General features: G+C 55.7%; 1 protein-coding gene across 4 annotated transcripts in view; it reads left to right on the plus strand.

Annotated features, from left to right (window-relative positions):
* Nucleotides 1-20,845, plus strand: part of SDC3 (syndecan 3) — a 71,385-nt gene that overhangs the window by 20,518 nt on the left and 30,022 nt on the right. For 2 of the 4 annotated variants that reach the window (XM_077965048.1, XM_077965044.1), the window contains exons 2-4: nt 9,450-9,567; nt 11,016-11,629; nt 13,591-13,882. In XM_077965048.1, coding sequence (XP_077821174.1) covers nt 9,450-9,567; nt 11,016-11,629; nt 13,591-13,882 — 1,024 coding nt within the window. Of the gene's footprint in view, nt 1-9,449; nt 9,568-11,015; nt 11,630-13,590; nt 13,883-14,109; nt 14,336-14,801; nt 18,675-20,845 lie in introns of those variants that run through there. The other 2 variants (XM_015133580.3, XM_028836979.2) reach the window with 2 other exon arrangements.

Genomic DNA, 20,845 nt, shown 5'->3' on the forward strand with positions numbered 1-20,845 from the left:
AGCAGGGCCTGGCTCGGGATCCCACAGCGATTGGGAGCAGGAGGCAGGTGATGTGGATCTCTGGGGGGTGATCCACCCCACAGTTTATTCACTGAACAAAGATTGATGGAGGCTGACTGTGTTCCAGGAGCAGTCTGAGCCCTGGGATTAGAGGAATGACCACACAGACCCAGTCACTGCCACCAGGAGCAATTGGAGGGGGAGACAGACACATTCCTGTGAAGCCCAGAAATAAACCAGCCAATTTCAGGCTAGTGGTGAGCAATTGAGGACTAGCCCTGGTTTTGCAGACTAGCTGGGCATGTGGGGAGGACATTTGAGTGGATTTGGTGGTCAGGGAGGTGAGCTTTGAGTGGGGACAGTGTCATGTCTGAGTGCCTACTGACTGCCTGTTCACCGCTAGGCACATGACAGCTGGTATCTCTGTGTGTTGGGGATCATTATTCGTATTTCATAGGAGGACAGAGTGAGGCCCAGTGAGGCGAAGGGATAGGACCAGGCAAGCAGTTTGGGAGTGGGAAGCCAGGGCGGGAACACCTAACTCCACACCGGGTTGTTCCTCGGAGACTCATGGGCCCCAGGAGCGGGCAGCCCTTGCCATGTTTGCTGGCATTGACAGTCATGGAGCCTGGAGACGGACTCCTAAAGGCACCTGCTGGTGAGTCACGGTGGGGGCGGGGGGTGCCTACCTAAGCCGGGCCACCTGTCGTGTGAGCGCGCCTTGTCCTCCATTTCTATTCCCAGGCTTTCAGGCTTTCTCTGTGCAGGGAGCTGGGTGTGAGGTGGTGCTGGTCTCTGACGTTTGCCCTGCTTTTGAGAGCCTTCTGGCAGGGGAACTGATTAGGGCTAGGAGCAGGTGTGCTCTGTAATCCAAAGGGCATGGTCTTTGGGGTTCAGCTAATCTTGGGTTCAAATCCTGGCCCATTGCTGTGTGACTTTGGGCCAGTTGCTTCACCTCTCTGAACTTTGGTTTGCCCATCTGTGAAATGGGAATGACAATCCCTTTCTGGTAAACTGTTTGAGAAGAGAAATGAGGCAATGTGCATGTAAGGAGCCTGGCACTTAGTGAGGGCTCCCTCTGCGGGGGCTGTGATCATTTTCATAACGGATGGCATGGCCCAGCCTTTTCCAGAAAAGTGCTCGGTGGAAGGAGTCTTGAATCACAAACTGGGGTTCCCTGCATGCATTCTCAGGGGTTCAGGAGTTCACTGAACACAGGATTTAGATTCAGCAAGGCCATAATTCAAATCTTGTGTGACCCCACTGATGGCTTAACAGCCTCAGTCTCCTCGTCTATAAATGGAGACCATGTTATCTGCTTCCCAAGGCGGCCAAGTGGGTTCACTGAGATCCGGTGGAAGGGTCCGTTGGAGTGATCGGAGCATGGTTGGTGGGCCTTCTCCCTTAGTAAATGACAACACAGTGGAGGTACTGAGTCCCCAAGAAAGGACTTCCTAATTTGGACCAGGGAGGTGGTTGGCGTGCGTATGTGACTTTCAAGCAGGCTCACAAAGGAGTCATTGTGTGAGCTGAGCCAGCTTCGTGAGGACATACCTAGTGCCTAGGATGGTGCTTGGCACACAATAAGTGCTTAATAACCATTGGTTTTACTGATTAACCAGCTGAGTAGGTGCTGGCCAGGCAGAGATGGTGGGGAAAGGTATTCCAGGAAGCAGAAACAGGCCTGAAGGATCCCCGTGTTCCCAGAGCCGTAAATAGTTTTGTGTGGGAGGACTATGGGGGTGGGCAGCTGGGAGTAGGGTGTGGGGGGTGCTGCTGGGTCTGGAAACGAGGCCTCAGTGGGTGGTCCTGCTCTCAGGCACGAGCTTGGGGACAGGCATCAATGAGCAGTGTGAGTCAGGGCGGCCAAGAGTGACGTGAGAGGGCAGGTGGCTGGGACTGATGGGCGGTGATGGAGGCGTCCCAGCCCCTGGTTGAGGAAGGGGCCTGGCTTTCCCAGGGTTGCATTGTCAGCTTCTGTCTAGGCACAGGGGACAGAGTGGGCTGCTGTAGGGCAGTCAGTCTTCACCTTGATGGAGACTGGCCAGGCCAGCTGAGCCAGAAATGGGGCTGATGGGAGAAGGCAGGCGGGTGGGTGTCTGGGCACCACAGGCCAAGGTGGCTGCCAGACAGGCTGATGCCAGGGGAGGGAGCCAGGTCCTGCCAAGCCAGCCCGCCTGTGGTGAGGCTCAGTCGGGCCGCTGGGCCCTGCCAGCTCCCTCAGAGGCTTTTGTGTTCATTTCCTTTCCACCCGCCTTTTCAGTTTCCTCGTAAGGTTGCTCACGGACAGTCTCAATGGGGTCTCAGCAGAACCAGGGGACCCGGAAGTTTCACAGACCAGAGAACGCCAGGGACGGAGACTCAGGGAGAATGTGCTCTCTCTAGTAACAAAAGTGCTATGGGTTTATCGTTGAAATTGTGGAAAATACAGAAAGGTCCTGAGAAGAAATTAAAGCTGCCTGTAATCCCACCACCCAGAGAGAGCCTCTGGGAGCCTTTAGTTATAATGCAGCATTTAGAAATTCACTTTGGTAGTGAGTTCATTAAAACAGGATCAAGTTCTACATATTTTTGTAACCTATTTTTTAAACATAATGATGATACGCATATTAATAGCTGGCATTTACTGAGCCATTTGTTAATGTGTGAACATGCCCAGCGTCCTTCTGTAAACCCCACGAGGTGGGCATTCTTATCTTTTTTTTTTTTTACCAGTTAAAGCAGCCTGAGAGAGTTAAATATCTGCCCAAAGTCACAGAGGAATAGAGAGAGCCATCTGCAGATTCCTATCAACAGCTATCCTGTCTTGTCTTCTGACGATCAATATGTACATTTTCCCACATTCTTCAATATTCCTTGAAACAAGTAAAAAAAAAAAAAAAAAGCCTTCTATGATGCATTTGTGTTTTTTAATAACCTAATCAGACAGTGTAGATTTGTGAGTACTCAGTTGTTGATAGCTGCATAATAGTCCATGTTACGGTTGTGCTCTCATTTTCTTTTATTTATTTATTTATTTATTTATTTATTTATTTATTTTGAGATGGAGTCTCGCTCTGTCGCCCAGGCTGGAGTGCAGTGGCGTGATCTCGGCTCATTGCAAGCTCCGCCTCCCGGGTTTACGCCATTCTCCTGCCTCAGCCTCCCCAGTAGCTGGGACTACAGGCGCCCGCCACCTCGCCTGGCTAGTTTTTTGTATTTTTAGTAGAGATGGGGCTTCACTGTGTTAGCCAGGATGGTCTTGATCTCCTGACCTCGTGATCCACCTGCCTCGGCTTCCTAAAGTGCTGGGATTACAGGCATGAGCCGCCACGCCCGGCCTGTGCCCTCATTTATTTCACTCGTCCCCTGTTGCTGGATATGTGGGTTATTTCTGTTTTTTCCCTCTCGTAAATAACATTGTGCTGGATATCCTCGACCTAAGGACCGAATTTTTGGGAGTTCAGAGTGTCAGAATCAGAAAGGCCCTTAAACCACCATGCTTGGTTTTCCATTTTGCAAATGGGGCAAAGGAAAGGCAGAGAAGGGGAAAGAGGATTTGCCCACGGTCTTGGAGGCTGTGGGCGCCTGAGCCAGGGCTGCTACCTGCTCTCCTGTTGGGGCTGGGGTGGGGACGTGGGTGGGGGCAATTGCCCCAGTGGGAAAAAGGGGATCCTGGGGGGATGGTGGGAACACAGGACTGGGTGGAGGGCAGACTGGAGGTGACGGGGAGATGCAGGCTTGGGGTAGGGAGGGCCCTGCTGCCATGATGTCTTTGCAGGGGAGTTGACTGGGATGGGACGGGCCCGAAGGGAGCGTTTCCTGCCCTCTGAGATGCCTTTGTAGATGGGAGTGGGGTGTGGGGATAGGTTTGGTTGGTGAGAGGCTTGAGTGTGTGAGAGTTGGGGCGAGTGGGAGGGTGTGTTTCTGGGCTTGGTGGATTTTTCTCGGGGGGTCTGTGGTGTTCAGCTTGGCCTTCTCTGCTCTCCGCATTCCCCTCCTCCCCAGGCCTCTGCTCTCTGGGACTTGGGCTCTGTGGCCCCTTCCCTAGCGGGTGCAGTCCTCATGCCCCTCATCTCCAGCCACGAGTGGGTGTGGGGCTGCTGGCTTTCTGGCCAGGGCAGCTGCGGCTGGGTGGGGGTGGGGACTGAGACGTCCCCCTCCTGGTCCAGGCTCCCCATTGTGCAGCCCCCTTGGCTGTCTTGCTGCCCGGAGCCTGGCCCCAGCCCACATTCCTACGGTGATGCTCTGGGTCTCCAGGGTGGATCTGGTGAGCGTGAGGGGCACTGAGTTCTCACAGGACTGAGGGATTTTTGGGGACGGAGCCTGCAGGGCCATGCTGAGACGCTCTCCCTCCCTGCCCCAAGGAGCTAGTCGTTACATCGTCGCTGTGTGTCTTTGGGCAAATCACTTTACCTCTCTGAATGCTTCATGGCAGACTAACCCTGCCCTTCCTTTCTTCTCAGCAAGTGTGATAAGCAAGGCTTTCCCCTCTCTGTGCCTCAGTTTCCACATCGGTAAGAGGGGAAAATTGAACTCAGTGATTCCTCAGGCCCAGTGTATCCTTGAAGTTGCGGCCTGAGGTGGGAAATGTAGGCCGTAGGAATACAGACAAAGCCTTATGCGGCTCCGACTGTGTGCATGCATGATTTTACTTGATTCTCACAACTGCTTTATGAAGTATCATTATTGGCCTCATTTAACCAAACAGGCTCAGAGAGGTTAAGTAACATGTCCAAAGTCACCCAGTAAATAGGCAGAGCTGAATTTGAATCCAAGACTGTCAGAACCTAAAGCTGGGCCCCCAACCCTTGCTCACGTCACCTCTGGTCACCAGGAAAGTGAGGCCTGAGTCTGGCTAATTAGGGGAAGGAAGCTCGGGCAGAACTAATTACACTTGATTTTATTCTTGTCTTTTTGCAACATGATTAGTGCTGCACAGGGGTGCCGGGCTCCTGGCCCCCAGCCTGCTGACCTAATTTGTGTGCTGTGTCTGTTTCTGTAACTTGCCCTTTCTCCCCCCTCATCCAACCTCTCTCTTCTTGTTTCTCTCTGCACTCTCCCCTGCTCTGTGGCCTTGGCAGTGCCACTTAACCTCTCTGGGCATTAATTGTCTCATCTGCCTGGGTGTAGTCATCCCAATTCGGCTTCCCTCATGAGGAGGTTGAGGCTTACATGAGGTAAAGACTTGGAAATAATAATAGAAATTTTAACGTAAGCTAACAGTAATCGTGGCTACGTTGATTTATTCATTTTTCACTTGGTGTTCAGTTGTGCTCAGCCCCTTCCCACAGCAACGCTATGAGCTGCATAGTCTTATCATCATCTCTATTTTACAGTCGAGAAAACTGAGGTGCCGAGATTAAATGGCTTGCCTGACAGCCAACCGCGTAGTAAAGAGGAGCTGGTTCATTATACTTCGCCTCTGTGCTGACCTGTTTCTCTAGGAAGGCTCATGGTGGTGTGGGGGCTGGGCACAAGAGACCCCAAACTCTGGAGTGGGCTCTGAGGGAGGATGGGGTGGGAGGGACGCACTGGCCTTTCTGAACGTGTCCCCTGCACTAGAGTGAGTGATGAGTGGGAGGGCAGAGGTAGCCTTGGAAGTGAGGAGACTTAGCTGATATCCAGCTCATTTGGACCCTCACCCATCACAGCCCTGACGGGGTGTTCTTGGGAGGGAGGGGGCTGGGCAACCTGGGAGGTGACACCTCCTTGCCGCTGGCCCAGGGGAGCCTCCCCAGCTGCTGCTCTAAAACTCTAGGTGGGAGTAGATGTGGAGTGAGGGGGCCCGTGGGTCACTGCTGGTCCTGGTCCCTTCTGGGTTGGGAGCCTGAGGTGCCTCTGTGGAATGAGGCTGTGGGTGAGTTCAGGAGGGTGTGATGACTAGGGGACTGTGAGGAAAAATGGAAGGCGGGGGGCGTCAGTCCGTTAGGAAGGGTGCCATGTTTCATCCCTATGTGTGTGTGCACTTGTGTGTACCTGGAAGGAAAGTGCGTGTTTGAGCGCATGTGTGAGGGGAGGGAACTCGGATGCAGGTGTTGTGGGTCTGTTAATGGCATGTGAGGTGGGTGTATGTCTGCTGGGGCAGGTTCAGGGAGGGACAAGTAGGCTGCACGCGTGTGGAGCAGGGTGTTGGGAGCGCTCGGCGTGTTGGGTCCTGTGCTCAGCCCCTTCTCCTGCAATGCTATGAGCTGCATAGTCTCATCACCATTGTGTGCTGGTGCGTGCGTGTGGATGTTTAGTGGGCGTGGACGGCTGTGGGTGTTGCTGAGTTGATATCATGCAGGGGGTGAGGGGCAGCTGCGGGGCACAGATGTATGAATTCAGCCCTGGACGAGCAATGGGTCTGGGGGTGGCCCAGGAATGTCCAGGACAAGGGTTTCAGAGACAGAGACCTCATGCCTGAATTCTAACCTCTGCCTCAGTTCCTGCATCTGTGCAATGGGGATGACAAAACCCTGGGCGGTTGTGGTGGTTTAAGGAGGCCGCATAAGTAACGTGCTCCCAGCACCTGACCTGGGGCAGGCCCTCGGCAGCAGCAGGCAGAGGTCTCTAGAGTGCCCTGGGAACGTTCAGCGGCTCCCCTGGGACCCGATGCTCAGGCCTTCATGGGCTGCTGAGGGAGCCTCCGCTGGGTGTCCCTTCCCGAGACTGGTGGTGGCCGGAAGCAGCAGGTTCCATGTTTCTGCCGGGCATGCTCGCTGTGTGTGGGGGGTGCAGCCGAGAGGAAAGGTTGTATCCGAGTTTTGAGGTTCACGTCTGAGTCAGAGGATGCACCTGCCAGAGGTGATGTCTAGGAGCGATGTGTGTTTAGGGAACATGCGTGGCCGTGGCAGTGGCTCTGTGTTGTGGGCCTTGGTGAGGTGAGTGTGGTGCGTGGGGTCAGGAGAATGTGCTGAGGTTTGTCGGGGGCATCTGTGGGGTATGTGGTGAGGAGAGGAGTGTGTGTGTGGCTGTGAGTACCCTAGGGCAGGTGTATATGCAGCTAGGGGTGAAGTAGATGGGTGAGTGTGTGCTGGTGTGGGCTGGGCTATATTGCCTATAGGCTGTGGTGAGTATACAGATTGGGGTGGGCAGACATTGCACTTAATTGTGTGTGTGTGTGTATCCGTTGGGGTGCATAGTACATGCATGAGAATGTACATGCATGAGGATGTTGGGCTGTTTTGTGTGTGTGTGTTTCTGCGAGTGCGCGTGTGTGTTGGGGGTGTGGAGGCCTCCTATCAGGCGTGGGGGGGTTATGTTTACCTGGAGGGGGCACAGTGAGGGTCAAGGAGCAGCTGGCAGCGTCCTGGGGCTTTTGGATTCAGTTCTCCTTTAAGGGAATGGCATGGATAATTATGCTCATTATGATGGATTATGCAAATGCAGAGGTCGTTTGGGGGTCAAAGGCTGCTTGTCACCCTCCTCCTCAGGCATTCTGTGACTCTTAAGGTTTTCCCTGCTGCCTCTCAGGCTCCGTTCCCCACCCCTCGTTCCTCTGTCCCCTCTGGGAGTTGCAGCTACCAGCACCCCCTCTGTAGCGTTCCTGCGAAGGCCTCACTGAGTCCCAGCGCCCGTGCCTGCAGGTCCCAGGTGTCCTTGCATTAAGTTCCTGCTGAGCATCCCAGGTGGGCTCAGGGGTGACCAGGCCATTCCTCCCCCTGCCATCCCGCCTTGGGAGTGCTTGCTGTTCGGAAAGAATGTGCTCTTGGAAGCAGGTTTGGAAAATTACTGAGGTAGCCCCTTCCCCAGCCTTGCCTCATCAGCATGAGGCTAAATTAGGATGTGTGAGTTCTCCCCCTCTGCCTCCCATCCTTGCCTTCTCTCCCTTTCTCGTATCCCCCAGCCGACCCTCCCCGTCTCTGCCCCTCTGCCCCCTGGCCTCCCTCTGTCCTCGCCTCTCTGTCCCCGTCTCTGTCTCCACCTCCCCGCTCCCTGTCATCCTCTCCATTCCCCTGTGATCTCTCCCTCTCCTGCACCCCCCCATCTCTATGGGGAGCTGCAGCTCCTGGTCCTTAGCATGGAGAAGATGGTCGTCATGGTAACGGTTGTCATGTCGATGGCTACTGAGCTGGGGATGAATAGTATCTAGGTGAGTGCTACCTGAGTGGAGGCTGATGGGTTTCCAGGAGGCTCAATGCTTGTCTCTGAGCTCAGAACTGCACGGCAGGCCCAGCTCCTCCTGCCCCATGCTAGTGGCTGTTTGTACCCACAGGCGTGCTGACACGCCGAGCCCTATGTGGCTGCTTTTAGGTGAGCATGTGTCAGTGTGTGTCTGTGCATGTGCTGTGTCTCTGGGGTGTGTCATTTCAAAGGTCTAAGTGGCTTGGGGGTAGGTCTTTGGATTTGTACAGGCTTTTCTTGAAGCAGGAGTTTAGGGGCCAAGTGGCACTGGTCACTGAGGAATTTTGGGGACTCCCTTGTTTTGATACCCACATTTACCTCAGTTGGGGGCTTCCAGGGACCACAGACCTCTTAGTATCCCTCCTCCCAGCTAAAGGCCTCCAAGCCACTGCCCAGCCTGCTGGGAAGGATAGAAAGACAGTGAAGACAGCCCTGGGCAGGGGCAGGGGCTGGAGCCTGGGTCCCTGCTCAGTCCCCATTCTTCTGTGTGACTTCAGGCTGCTTGCCAGAGAGCTGGAGGGAGCAGGGACTCTGGGTTGGCTGGTTCCGGTTGTGGAGGGAAGTGGTATGGGGAGCTCTAGCTCCTCCGCCGTGGGTGTTTGTCTTTCTGGGCAGAGGGGAGCTGGGGAAAAGTTGGGCCCTACTGCTCTGAGCTCCTGGAATGTCTAAAAAGGAGGAAGACCCAGCAATTTGTCACGGGAGCAATTACACTAATTGTTCCACTCCATGACTCACTGGTAGAAAGTAAATACTGATTAATTCATTACTTTGAGACTGTGTGTGTGTGTGCATTTGGTGAGGGGCACCTCCTGGCTCCCTGCCCTGGCTGGGCTGGGCAGGGCTCTGGAGCAGGTGGTTGAGGCTGGGGATATGAAGACAGGACTGAGATCCTCACTCTGGCTTTGTATCAACTCCAGAAGGGGGCCCATCAGTGGCAGGGGGTGAGAGGCTGGGCCCCAAATGCAGGGCCAGTCTAGCCCTCCCCTGCTCACACACACCCCAGGGCTCCCCACAGCCAGTCCAACATTGCAGCTGCTCAGAGACCACCTCAGACCTACTGAACCACTGAATTTAGTTTTCACAATATTCAGATGTGCAGTCAAGATGAAAAATGACCAGTTTCTAAGAGAAAGTCATCAGCCAGACACTGAAAGCCTTCTGGGATGGGGCCCCAGGTGACCTGCCCCGCCCCACCCCTGCCCTGTGAATTATTCACACGCACGCACTTTCCTTCCGGGTGCACACAAGATCTCTGTCACCCATGTGGATGTCACTCGGCCCACAAGGGCACCTGTTGCCCTTCTGGGCACACCCAGCTGCGAGTCTCAGGTGCCGAGCCCTGTGTCCGCCTCTACCTTCCCCAGGCCCAGCGCTGGCGCAGCGAGAACTTTGAGAGGCCCGTGGACCTGGAGGGCTCTGGGGACGATGACTCCTTTCCCGATGATGAACTGGATGACCTCTACTCAGGGTCGGGCTCGGGCTGTAAGTACCCTCTTCCCTACCCCTGCCTGGTGGCAGTGACCACTCTGTATCCAGCCCCTTCTCTGAGCAGCCCATGGGGGCTTGCTTCAGTGAGGCAGGGGGCGTTTACTGTATGGGTCAGACAAGTTCTTGGGCAGGATCCCCAGAACAAGAAGGGCAGAACACCCTCCTGGGGACGGAACCAGGCCTGGGAGGACCTCAGAGCCCAGGATGCCCAGCTCTCCAGGGTCCCCCGTCTGCATCTCTGTGTGTGCTATGTGGCTCTCTCTGCAGACCTTGCTTGGTTTGGGTGGTCCCATCAGGTCCAATAAGCTGTGGCCAGTGGTGGGGTTAGGGCTGTGACGAGACAGGGCAGGTGCTTCAAGTGGTGCCTGGTTTGGCTCCGCCCTGGGGAAGGGGAGCCAGGCCAGGTGGGTCTAGCAGAGTCTCGGGAGAGAAGGACGCTGGGAGCCCCACTCTGCCACATAGCAACTGTGTGCCCCTCGGTGCTCCCCCTCCCTGAGTCCCTGTGTTCTCACCTGCGGATGGTGAGAAATACGCCTTCCTCTCGGTGCCTCTAGGAGGGTTTGGGATAGGAAGTTGGGGTCTGGCACAGAGGAGGAGCTCTCAAAACAGTAGCAAAAAGACGGTGGCTGAGACTGGGCCCAGTGAGGGCCTGGGCTGGCATTTGAGGAGATGGTACGGGGTCTGCACGCCACAGAGTTGGCTCCCCACAGCCCTCGCCTCTGGTCTCCCCTCCTTAGCCCAGTCCTTTGAGCCCCTTTCAAATTATTCTTTGTAAAATCTATTTCTGTTGGGTCACATCTCTACTCACAAAGCTCCCTGGCTGCCCTCCCTCCTGCCTGGTTCCGAGCCCAGGAGCTGGCTGTGGCTTCTCCCTCCCGCTTCGCCTGTCGCATTTCCTCCCAAGTTCCTTCACTGTCCCGGCTTTGCATCAACCAGGTTGCTCAAGCAGTTCCCCTGCTGCAAGGGCTTCTTCTCCCTCTTACCCTCTGCCTGTGCCTCTGGGGGGGAAGCCCTTAGTGTACCACCCCTGCCTTGACCGTGTGGTAGGGGTGCCTTTGGGGTCTGACTCTTCCCAGAATGCCACTCCTGTGTTCCCCTGCAAGCCCCAGCAAGTTTTGCAACCAGAGGCGCCTCAGTTGCTGCTGCCTGGTTTAAACCTCATAGAAGCTGTAGGTCGGGTGGGCAGGAATAGTCAAGGAAGGCTTCCTGGGAGAGGCGGCCCCCAGAATTTTTGACTTGGCAGAGAGAAGTTGGGGAACATCAGCAACTGGCCACTTCTGGCCAGGCTGTGCCTTCCTCCTTTCTCTCATCTTTTCTGGGAAAATGGGGCAAAGAGAGGGGGTTGGGAGACCTAATCTTGACGGCCATTGCTTACCTGGGATCCTCATGCCCCTCACAACCACCCAGCTCCCTAGCTCTCTCCCTCTCCCCCACCCCCTCAGACTTCGAGCAGGAGTCGGGCATTGAGACAGCCATGCGCTTCAGCCCAGATGTGGCCCTGGCAGTGTCCACCACCCCTGCGGTGCTGCCCACCACGAACATCCAGCCTGTGGGCACACCATTTGAAGAGCTCCCCTCTGAGCGCCCCACCCCAGAGCCAGCCACCAGCCCCCTGGTGGTGACAGAAGTCCCGGAAGAGCCCAGCCAGAGAGCCACCACCATCTCCACTACCACGGCTACCACTGCTGCCACAACAACGGGGGCCCCGACTGTGGCCACAGTGCCTGCCACAGTGGCCACCGCCACCCCCAGCACCCCTGCAGCACCCCCTTTTACGGCCACCACTGCTGTTGTAAGGACCACCGGCGTACGGAGGCTTCTGCCTCTTCCACTGACCACGGTAGCCACGGCACGGGCCACTACCCCTGAGGCGCCCTCACCCCCTACCACGGCAGCTGTCTTGGACACTGAGGCCCCAACACCCAGGCTGGTCAGCACAGCTACCTCCCGGCCAAGAGCCCTTCCCAGGCCGGCCACCACCCAGGAGCCTGACATCCCTGAGAGGAGCACCCTGCCCCTGGGGACCACTGCCCCTGGACCCACAGAGGTGGCTCAGGTGAGGGTGTTGAGAAGGGACAGGGAGGAGGGCAGAGGAGGGTGGGTCAGGGGAGGGATGAGGAGGATGGAGCTGGACAGGACTGAGGACCAGGAGGCTATAGAGATGAGCCAGACAAAGTGGGGGCAAGGGGCAGGACCAAGGGACAGGGATCAGATGGGGAGGGAAGAGGGACAGAAAACGAGGGCTGGGGTGGTTGGATCCTAATGGGATGGGACATTGGTGGGGAAGGAATTGGGTGAACATGTGCATTGGTGACAAGGCAGGCCAGGCTGAGTGTTTCGGTTGAGAGCGTTAACTCGGCAGTCTGGTAGCTGGATCAGAATCCTTCCGCTGCCACTTCCTCGTCATGGGACCTCAGGCCAGTCCCTGATCCTTTCTATACCTCCTATTCCTCATCTACGGAAAGGAGAAAACAATAGAATGTGTATCATTTCATTGTGAGCATGAAGTCTCCTGACATCCACAGTGCTTAGAACAGCGCCTGGTGATGGTGCAGCCAGTAGGTTCTCAGATGCTGTCCTCATCACGGTTGTTAATACCATGGGTCTGAGGGTGGTTAAGAGCCGGCTGTATGAGAATGCATCACTTGCCTTGTGGAGGGCTGCCTGGGTGTGGCTCAGTTCTCAGCACTTTACCTGTGTTAGCCCCAGCCCTCATGCCCACCCCACGGGCAACACTGTGGTCATCTCACTTTACAGACGAGCAACTGCTGGCGCACAGGGAGGTGAAGCCACTTCCCAAGGCTCTGCAGCCAACAGTGGCAGTCAGGATTTGAACCCAGGCAGTTGGCGCCAGAGCCGGGCAGTCTCACAGGGCTAGGGCTGCATGTGTGTGCATTTGGGATATTCTGGATGGGGCAAGGGAATTGACGGGAAGAGGATGAAGATGTCAGGAATGCCAGGGATGGATGAATCCCAAGGACATGAGAGAGGTGGTCTGGTCCCTGCTGTGTGCACTGAGTAAGATGGAGAGGGGGGAACATGGACTGGGTGCCAGAGCCCTCTGCAGCTGGCCTCACTGAGGAGGGCCCTTAGGCCGTGGAGCTGCCTTGGGGCCAGTGTCTGTCCCTCTGACTCCCCAGCCAGCTGCAGCAGGGTGCAGGCCCTTCCCTCGCCTCAAGCAGCTGGGGCAGCCTGGTGTTTTCACACAGACTTGGCCAAGCTGGAAGGGGAAACAATGACAGGGTACGGAACCCAGGAGAAGGTGCACAGAGCCCAGGTTGCTGGAGGAGCCACTGTGCACACTGTGTACGCTGGGGCACTGCTGCAGCCTCTCTTCAGCCTGGACACCAGGCTCGCCTTTCCATGCCCACCTTTGAAGTAGAAACATCCCTGCTCCAAATGGCTCCCACAGCCCCCACTTTGGTTTCATGATTCCCAGCTCTGATCCTGCCTCTGAGTGGTGGGAGTCCTAGAGATTGTCAGTCACTGAGCTGGTTTCCAGGACACCTGCCCCTGAGGCCATCATGCTCTGCAGGTTTTGCTCTTGGACTGGCCTCCAGGCTACAGGATGCTCCCCTGCCTTAGGCATGGACCCGGACCAGGCCCACATCCATAGCAGCTGCACCCAGCAGTTCCCAAACATCTCGACAGAAATCCCCCGAGAATTGTTACTAAGACTGCTGGAGGGGACATGATGGGGACAGGATGTGGCCAGAGCAAGAACAGAGGCAGTGTGGTAGTGGTTAGAAACACAGACTCTGGAGGCAGATAGATCTGGATTTTAGTTCTGTCCCCCACTTACTAGTTGTGTGTCCTTGGGCAGGTCATTTACGCTCTGAGCTGACTTCCTGCTGTGTAAACTGGGGACATTATTACACTCCTTCGTGGGGATAGTGAGTAACACAGCGCCTGGTGTGTAGGGAGTGCTAAGTGTTAGCCCCCCAGGGCAGTAGGATGGTGGTGGGGGGTTATGCATGCATGTGTGGTTGTCCTGGGCTTATGCCACCCTCTCTGCAGACCCCAACTCCAGAGACCTTCCTGACCACAATCCGGGATGAGCCAGAGGTGCCGGTGAGTGGGGGGCCCAGCGGAGACTTTGAGCTGCCAGAAGAAGAGACCACACAACCAGACACAGCCAATGAGGTGGTAGCTGTGGGAGGGGCTGCGGCCAAGCCATCATCTCCACCTGGGACACTGCCCAAGGGTGCCCGCCCGGGCCCTGGCCTCCTGGACAATGCCATCGACTCGGGCAGCTCAGCTGCTCAGCTGCCTCAGAAGAGTATCCTGGAGCGGAAGGAGGTGCTCGTAGGTGAGGATTGGGGTCTGGGCCAAGGGGAGCCTGGGAGGATCCCAGAGTGAGGCACCTGGCTGGGCCTCAGTTTGCCTCTAGGAACCCAGAAAGAAGATCAGGGCGTGGTTTCCTAGGAGCCAGATAGGAAGGAAACCTGAGAACTCAACCCCCCAGGACCTGCCTTCTGGCTCCTCCCAACTTTTCTCCTTCCCAATATCCAACCCTGACTTCATGTCCATCTCTAGGTCTTTCCTCAGTGCCCTCTGACCCCTCCGTGGACTCTGACTTTGATCCCTGCTTTCCTGGGCCACACTGGCTGACCCCCTGGGACCTCACTTCCTAGATGCTAACCTCTGACCCATCCTTCAGCTTGACCTTCCCCAATTTTTGACCCCAGTCCCTGTGGACCTGCCCTGGCTGCATCTAGGGAGTCTCTGGACTCCTGGTTCAAATTCTGGCTTTGCACTCAAGGCAAGGTACTTCACCTCTCCAGCCTTCCTTCTCTTCATGGGTAGAATGGGGATAGTCATTTTGCCCTTAATCAATTCTAAGAGGTACATCTGTTCACATGTTAACTCTTCTGTAATTGGGGTATGTCATATTTAGTTAGCAGAGTTTTTTCTTTCCTAGCAGTTATAAAATACTGGGGCATCTTATGACCGATGGCATTTTAAATTTGATGAAGCCCTCAGATAACCCCTCCCTCATAGGGCTGGTGTGAGGGTTCAGTGAGTTAGTGTGTTGGGCAATTAGAATGCAGCCAGTGAAGGCCTATAGTGGTACCCAGTGCTGGTAGTAGTAGTATTGTCTCCATCTTCACTCCAACTCAGATCCAGGACTCCCAGCCCACTCCATACCCTGGCCCCCACCCCTGAGGACCCTTTGCCCTGGTTGTACCCGGCCTCTGGGCCTTGACCTCTGCCCTCTTCCTCCACAGCTGTGATTGTGGGCGGGGTGGTGGGCGCCCTCTTTGCCGCCTTCTTGGTCACACTGCTCATCTATCGCATGAAGAAAAAGGATGAGGGCAGCTACACGCTGGAGGAACCCAAGCAGGCGAGCGTCACATACCAGAAGCCTGACAAGCAGGAGGAGTTCTATGCCTAGTGGAGCCACAGTGCCTCCCTGCAGCCTCAACACCACCCTGCCGTCCAGTCCCCAGCCTGGCCTCACCAGCCCAAGCCTGGGACTGGGCCTGGAACCTGGCCCCAGTTCTTCTCTGCCCTCCCTCCCAAGGTCTGCCCAGGCTGCCAGCCTCACACAGATCTTCCCCGAGGAAGAGGGGCTACTGCCATCTGCCCCAGACTGTGCCCTTATGAGCTCATCTCTTGTTCCCCTCATCCCTGCCACCAGTCTGGGGCTTCAGGACCTCATGTCAGATGGATGAGAGGAAGAAAGCTCCTGATTGGCTGGTGGTGGAAGAAAGGGTGGGGCTTGAGATAGGCCTGAGCCCCAACTTGGCACCCACAGGGCTCACTGAGATCTCCTTTTTGGGGCAGAGAGGCACTCAGACTGATTTCCAGGACAAACATTTGGTAAACACAGCCCTTGAAATCATCTAGACACTCACTGCAACCTCTTGCTCCTATCCCAGGGCCTCTCTCTGCCTGGGTGAGAGGGTATCCCTTGTCACCAGCCTGTTTTGTCCTGGTCTCTCTGGGGTTGTTGAATCTCTCCTCTTGCCTGCCAAGTACACATGTACCCCAGACTTCATTTCTTTCTGCATCTTCCTCCAAGAAACAGCTTCCTGAGGGTGCTGGGGCAGCCACTGGTGAGGAGGGGCTGCTCTGATGTCCCTCCTATGAGGGGACTCTGCACAGACACCATTGCCCACACTGTCACACATATTTTCATGCAGTCACACACAAGACAAAAGCATGCAATGACAAAACCATACGCAATCCTGACTGCCCAGCCAATCAAGACATATCACAGAACACACACATCCTTCCAAGAATGTTTATCCTCATGCATCACTTACATACCCCCAGACACTGCAATGCAAGTCACTAGTCATGGTCACATGATAGTGACAGTGTGGCCTCCTCCTACCCCCAGTACACCCACCCTCTGGCACCACACACATTGTCTCCAGCTTTCAGGCTCACTGGGGAGGGTGGAATTGAGCCGGAACAATCAGCCCATATTGGGTCCCCCTTAGTTGCCCCGTCATACTCAGTTCCATGCCATGGTGCCCACACCAACCATGCAGCCACCAACCCCAGCCAGTGTCAGACACAATTCCATGTGGATGCACAGTCTCACTCCACATGACCTGCTCTCAATGCTGGAGGGAAACAGGCAGGCCCTTGCCTTTCTTGGAAAAAGTGTGGGGCCACAGCCCTTTCAGGGCATTGCACACAGGTGGGCCTGGCCTCACTCCTACCTTCTTCCTCCCCACTGCAGTTGGCAAAGGGGGAGGTTTGGGGCCAGACCCCCACTGGCTGGCAGCCTGGGGGCTCCTCTAAGGCTGAGGAAGGAAATTTGGCCCCAGGTTGTTGGGGGGTCTTGGGTCTCCCAGGACAGAAGGCCCAGGGCAGGGAGGGGGCATGTGGTTGGGCTCCTTTCTCTCCCTGTGTCCCCTTCCTGCTCTGAGCTAGGGGGCTGACTCTGCCTCCCAGGACACAAGTCTCCAAAGTGCCTGTGAGGGCAGGCCCTCCGCACCCTCTGCCCTCTGCCTGGCCAGGCCAACCTCAGCCCACCTGCCCAGAGGCCCTCCCTGTGGGCACCCTCTCACCTATTTGGCCAGACAGTTTTGGCTGCAGCTTCAGGGGCCATGGCTGGAAGCAGCCCCTGCAAATCCCTCAGGCCCTGAGGTCAGGGTTTGAGGGATGAGACCAGGTGATAGTGGGGGAGGGGTTACTTCCTTTGTTACCTAGCAAGTAGGGCTATTTCCATCGGTATTTTAAATGTGGGGTCACAGATCTTTGGGGGAGGGCGTGCTTGGCAGGGGGCCTCTTGGAGCCAAAGGGCACTCACACTCCCACCCCTCACCCACAGCCCAGATTCAAGTCAGGAAGGCAGGTTTTATTTCAGGGCCCTTTGCAAGATGTCCTGGCAGCAGATTTCTGCAGGCTGAGGGGTAGCAGTGTGTAGGCAGTGAGGGTGAGGTTCCGGGGGCTGTCCCACAGCCTGTCTTTTCCAGGCTGGGCTCCATCTTCCAGTCCCAAAACCCTCCTTCACAGGGCCCAGAGGCTTGTGAGGAAGCCAGGTGGACCCAGCCTTAGAAGAGTGGGCATGGGGGGCCCCCAATATCTGGAGGGGGTGGGTTGGCCTCAGTCATTTTTGGAGCAGAAGGGCTGGGTCCTGGGGCCAGAGACCACAAGGCTCAGCCTCCCTACCCTGCTCCCTGGGGCGCTGCTGTCTTGGAGACCACAGCTCTGGTGAGACGGCCTGGGCAGGCCAAGGCTGAGAAACCAGGGAGGATAGAGAAGAAAAGGGCTTGGGCCACCAGCCCCAGAAGGCGCCGGACCTTGGGTGGGAGACCCACCAGTTGGTGTAGGTTCTCTGTAGGGCTGGAGCCCATGGTGGGGGTGGCCCCAGCAGACCTGGCTCCTCACATCCCAGGGGCTAGCTTCTGATTTGCGGCTTGGGCTCCTGGCACTGGCTTCTCTTCTCTGTGTCCTTAGCATTTGAGAGAAGAGGCCAGGGGCCTTGTTCATGGAGCCCTGGACCCAAGGCAGATGTCCAGGCTTTATCCTCGTGAGGTTGAAGAGTCTGACCAGCCCAAATCTGCCCTGGCCAGCCTGACCAGGGCAAGGCAGTACGAGAGAGTTCAGTGAGGACTAGCTAGGGTTCTCCAAGGTGCAATGCCGATGCAGGGCCCTCATGTACCCCTACCCCTGCCTGTGATGGGGTGTTCTGAGGAGCTTTGGCATTTGCTGGAAGCACAGCGAGTTCCAAATGAGAGGAAGCTTGTGTGGCTTGAGAGCCTTTGGGGCCTTGGCTGCCAGAGCACGAGGCAGGCCAGGACATGGAGAGCCCAGGCCCTGTCTCCAGGGGGCCAGATGGGGCCTTGCCTGAAAGGCTGATCCCCTTGATTGCTGGAGGTGTGTGGGTGGCAGCCAGGGCTGAGCAGGGCTTAGGGTGTGTGGACCAAACCCCTCTAGGGTTGGCAAAGCTGCCTGTCAGGCCTCCAGGTGGGGGCCCTTGGACGCAGGGAGCAGACCCTCTGCCTCGCAGGGCAGGAGTAGCTGCCTCCTGGGTTCTCTGGATTTCTTCTCCCAACAACTAGAACCCTGGACTTGCCTCCCCAGGCCTCTTGCCTGTAAATAGAAGCCCGCAAACTGTACAGATTTTCAGAGGCATCGAGACTGGGCCCCGGGAGTTGCCGTCTGAGAGCCGATGGCCCCAGCATCCCCCAGGTGCCTGCCTGGCACCACAGTGACCCTGGCCTCAGCGTGGCAAATGCATGTAAATATTTTTCGTAGGCGGCGCGGCTCCAGAGAGCCCCCTGAAGACAGTGTCCGTCCCTCTGGTGAGTCCTTTCTCCTGTACAGAACTGGCCGGGGGTGGGTGGGAGTCTGCCGTTCCCTCCCCCAGGCTTTCCCTGCCCCTTCTCTCCCCTGTAACCTGTTTATTAACTGTACCTGTCCTGAGTTCATGGCCAAAACCTTAAATAAGGAAAAAGACAGTGGAAAAAAGAGACCAAGGCGCCTGCCCCGCTGCGGGTACTCACCTGTTCCAGCCTTGTGAAGGAACTGGTTTTGTTTTTGTTTTTTTTGTTTTTTTTTTTTGTTTTTTGTTTTTTGTTTTTTAACACTTCCCGTGCTGTGCCCATTTATAAGAGGAAATAAAATTAAGCTGAAATGTTGTGCTGTGTCCAGAGTATGAGATAAATACAGTTATTTGGGGAGGGCAGCCCATGGCTGCATCCTGGGCCCCAGCCATCTTCCCCCATCAAAGAAATTGAGAACCAAGCAGGGAAAATTGACTAACAGCCCCTCGTGGGAACCATTATGGTCAAAGCTGCTGTTGGTTGAGAGTGTCCAGGAAACCACGGAGCCGCTGCGGTGAGGCTGGCGGGGGTGCTGTGGTTGGGAGGGGCCAAGCAGTGGTGAGAGGGGCCTGTGGTTCACCCCCAGGGGAAAAACTCTGGCTTTAGGCCACAGAGGAAATTTTGGGGCCACAGGATACCAGGATCAGAGCAGCCGAGATGAGACAAGATGGCTTTGAAGTCTGAAGTCTGTTTTCAAATCCAGGTGTTGACATTTCCTAGCGCTGACTCTGGACAAGCCACTTGACCTTTGTGAGTCTTAGTTTCCCCATCTGTCAAATGGGGTCAGAATACCCCCTGCGTGGAGTGCTGTGAGGACTGCATGAGCTAGAATGCTCTGCACGGCACCTGCCATAGTCGGCGCGTAGCTCACAGGTGCTCTGATGATGGTGTTGGAACAGAATAGAACCTCCGGATGGGAGAATGTGACCCAGAATCACAGGTCAGCTCCTGACACCTGGGGTTATAGAGCTGGGCAGGCCTCAAAGCCAGCCTTGGGGCCCTCCTTGGTGTAGAAATCCCTTTTCCAGCCCCTACTTGGCATAACTCCTGTCCCAGCCAGCTGGGTGTGTCCTGAGGGCCAGCGGGCCACTCTGCCTATTTTGAAGTACTTCCTAATTTCAGCTGAAATCTATCTATCCAGTGTTGCCCATCTCCAGCGCTCGTACGCTCTGGGGGCACACGGGATTGTTCTGCCCCTTGCAATGGGACAGCCCCCAGGTATGGGTGTAACAGTCGCAAAATTCCCTCCTTCAAGGGAAAGCTCTACATGTCCTACAAATATTTCTTCTAGAAATGTCTTCCTCTTGGCCAGGTGTGGTGACTCAAGCTTGTAATCCCAGCACTTTCGGTGGCCGAGGCGGATGGATCATTTGAGGTCAGGAGTTCAAGACCAGCCTGGTCAACATGGTGAAACCTCATCTCTACTAAAAATACAAAACTTAGCTGGGCTTGGTGGCGGGTGCCTGTAATCCCAGCTACTTGGGAGACTGAGGCAGGAGAATCGCTTGAACACAGGATTCAGAGGTTGCAGTGAGCCTAGATTTCATCACTCACTACAGTCTGGGTGACAGAGTGAGAGACCCTGTCTCAAAAAAAAAAAAAAAAAAAAGAATTTTCTTCTTCGTAATATGTGATAGCCAGGGTGCTGTTGGCCCTGGGAGTGGTTGGAGCCTGAGGCCTATGGCTCTGGTACACCATCCTACCCATCCCTCCCTCCTTCCAGTAAAGTTTCTGTGCCTGGCTCTGTGCTTGGAACTGGGAGCCGAGGGGTCCCCATGACAGCTCCGGCCTCTCTCCCTAGAGCATGTACAGTCTATCCGGAAGATGGCTGATAACCAGAGTCTTGTGACTGTGATGACACTGGTCTTTGGTGGGGGAGGGTCATTCTTCCTCAACGGCCACCTCCAAGCCCCCCCAAGATTGCCCCTCACTGCTAGGCAGTTCAGGGACAGAGCCCTGGTCCCCAGGGCCTCACTGTGGGACCTCAGACAGTTTGACACCTTGGAGCCTCAGTCTGCACAGCTATAAAATGGGGTGAAGGGGCCAGACCTGCCGCTGGGAGGTCCTCACAGGAGTGAGTCAGTTAGACACCTGCTATGATGTGCGGGGTTGGTTTACCAAGATTCAAAGCCAAGCATGCGTGGCTGTTCATGCAGGGAGCTTCAGAAGGCAATGCCCCATCTTCTGAGTGCTGTCAGCCTGCTGTCTCCCTCCTACTCTTCTCCCCTCCTCTCTTGAGTTCTAGTGATGTGATTTGATTTTCAGCTTGGAGGAGTAGAAAGAGCATGGCCTTGAAATCAAGCAGACTCATTGCTCTACCTCTCTGAGCCTCGATTTCCTTGAAGGCAAATGAGAACAATAAGGTTGGTATATGGAGGCATGAAGCGTGGCATATATGCCAATCTGCAGTTGGATTTGTATTCTTCTCTTTGCAGCACCTACCTTTTACCAGGCAAACCTTTATTCAAATCCTTTCTCTTTCAGTG

Source organism: Macaca mulatta, chromosome 1 (genome assembly GCF_049350105.2).
Source record: "Macaca mulatta isolate MMU2019108-1 chromosome 1, T2T-MMU8v2.0, whole genome shotgun sequence".
NCBI classification, from domain to species: Eukaryota; Metazoa; Chordata; class Mammalia; order Primates; family Cercopithecidae; genus Macaca; species Macaca mulatta.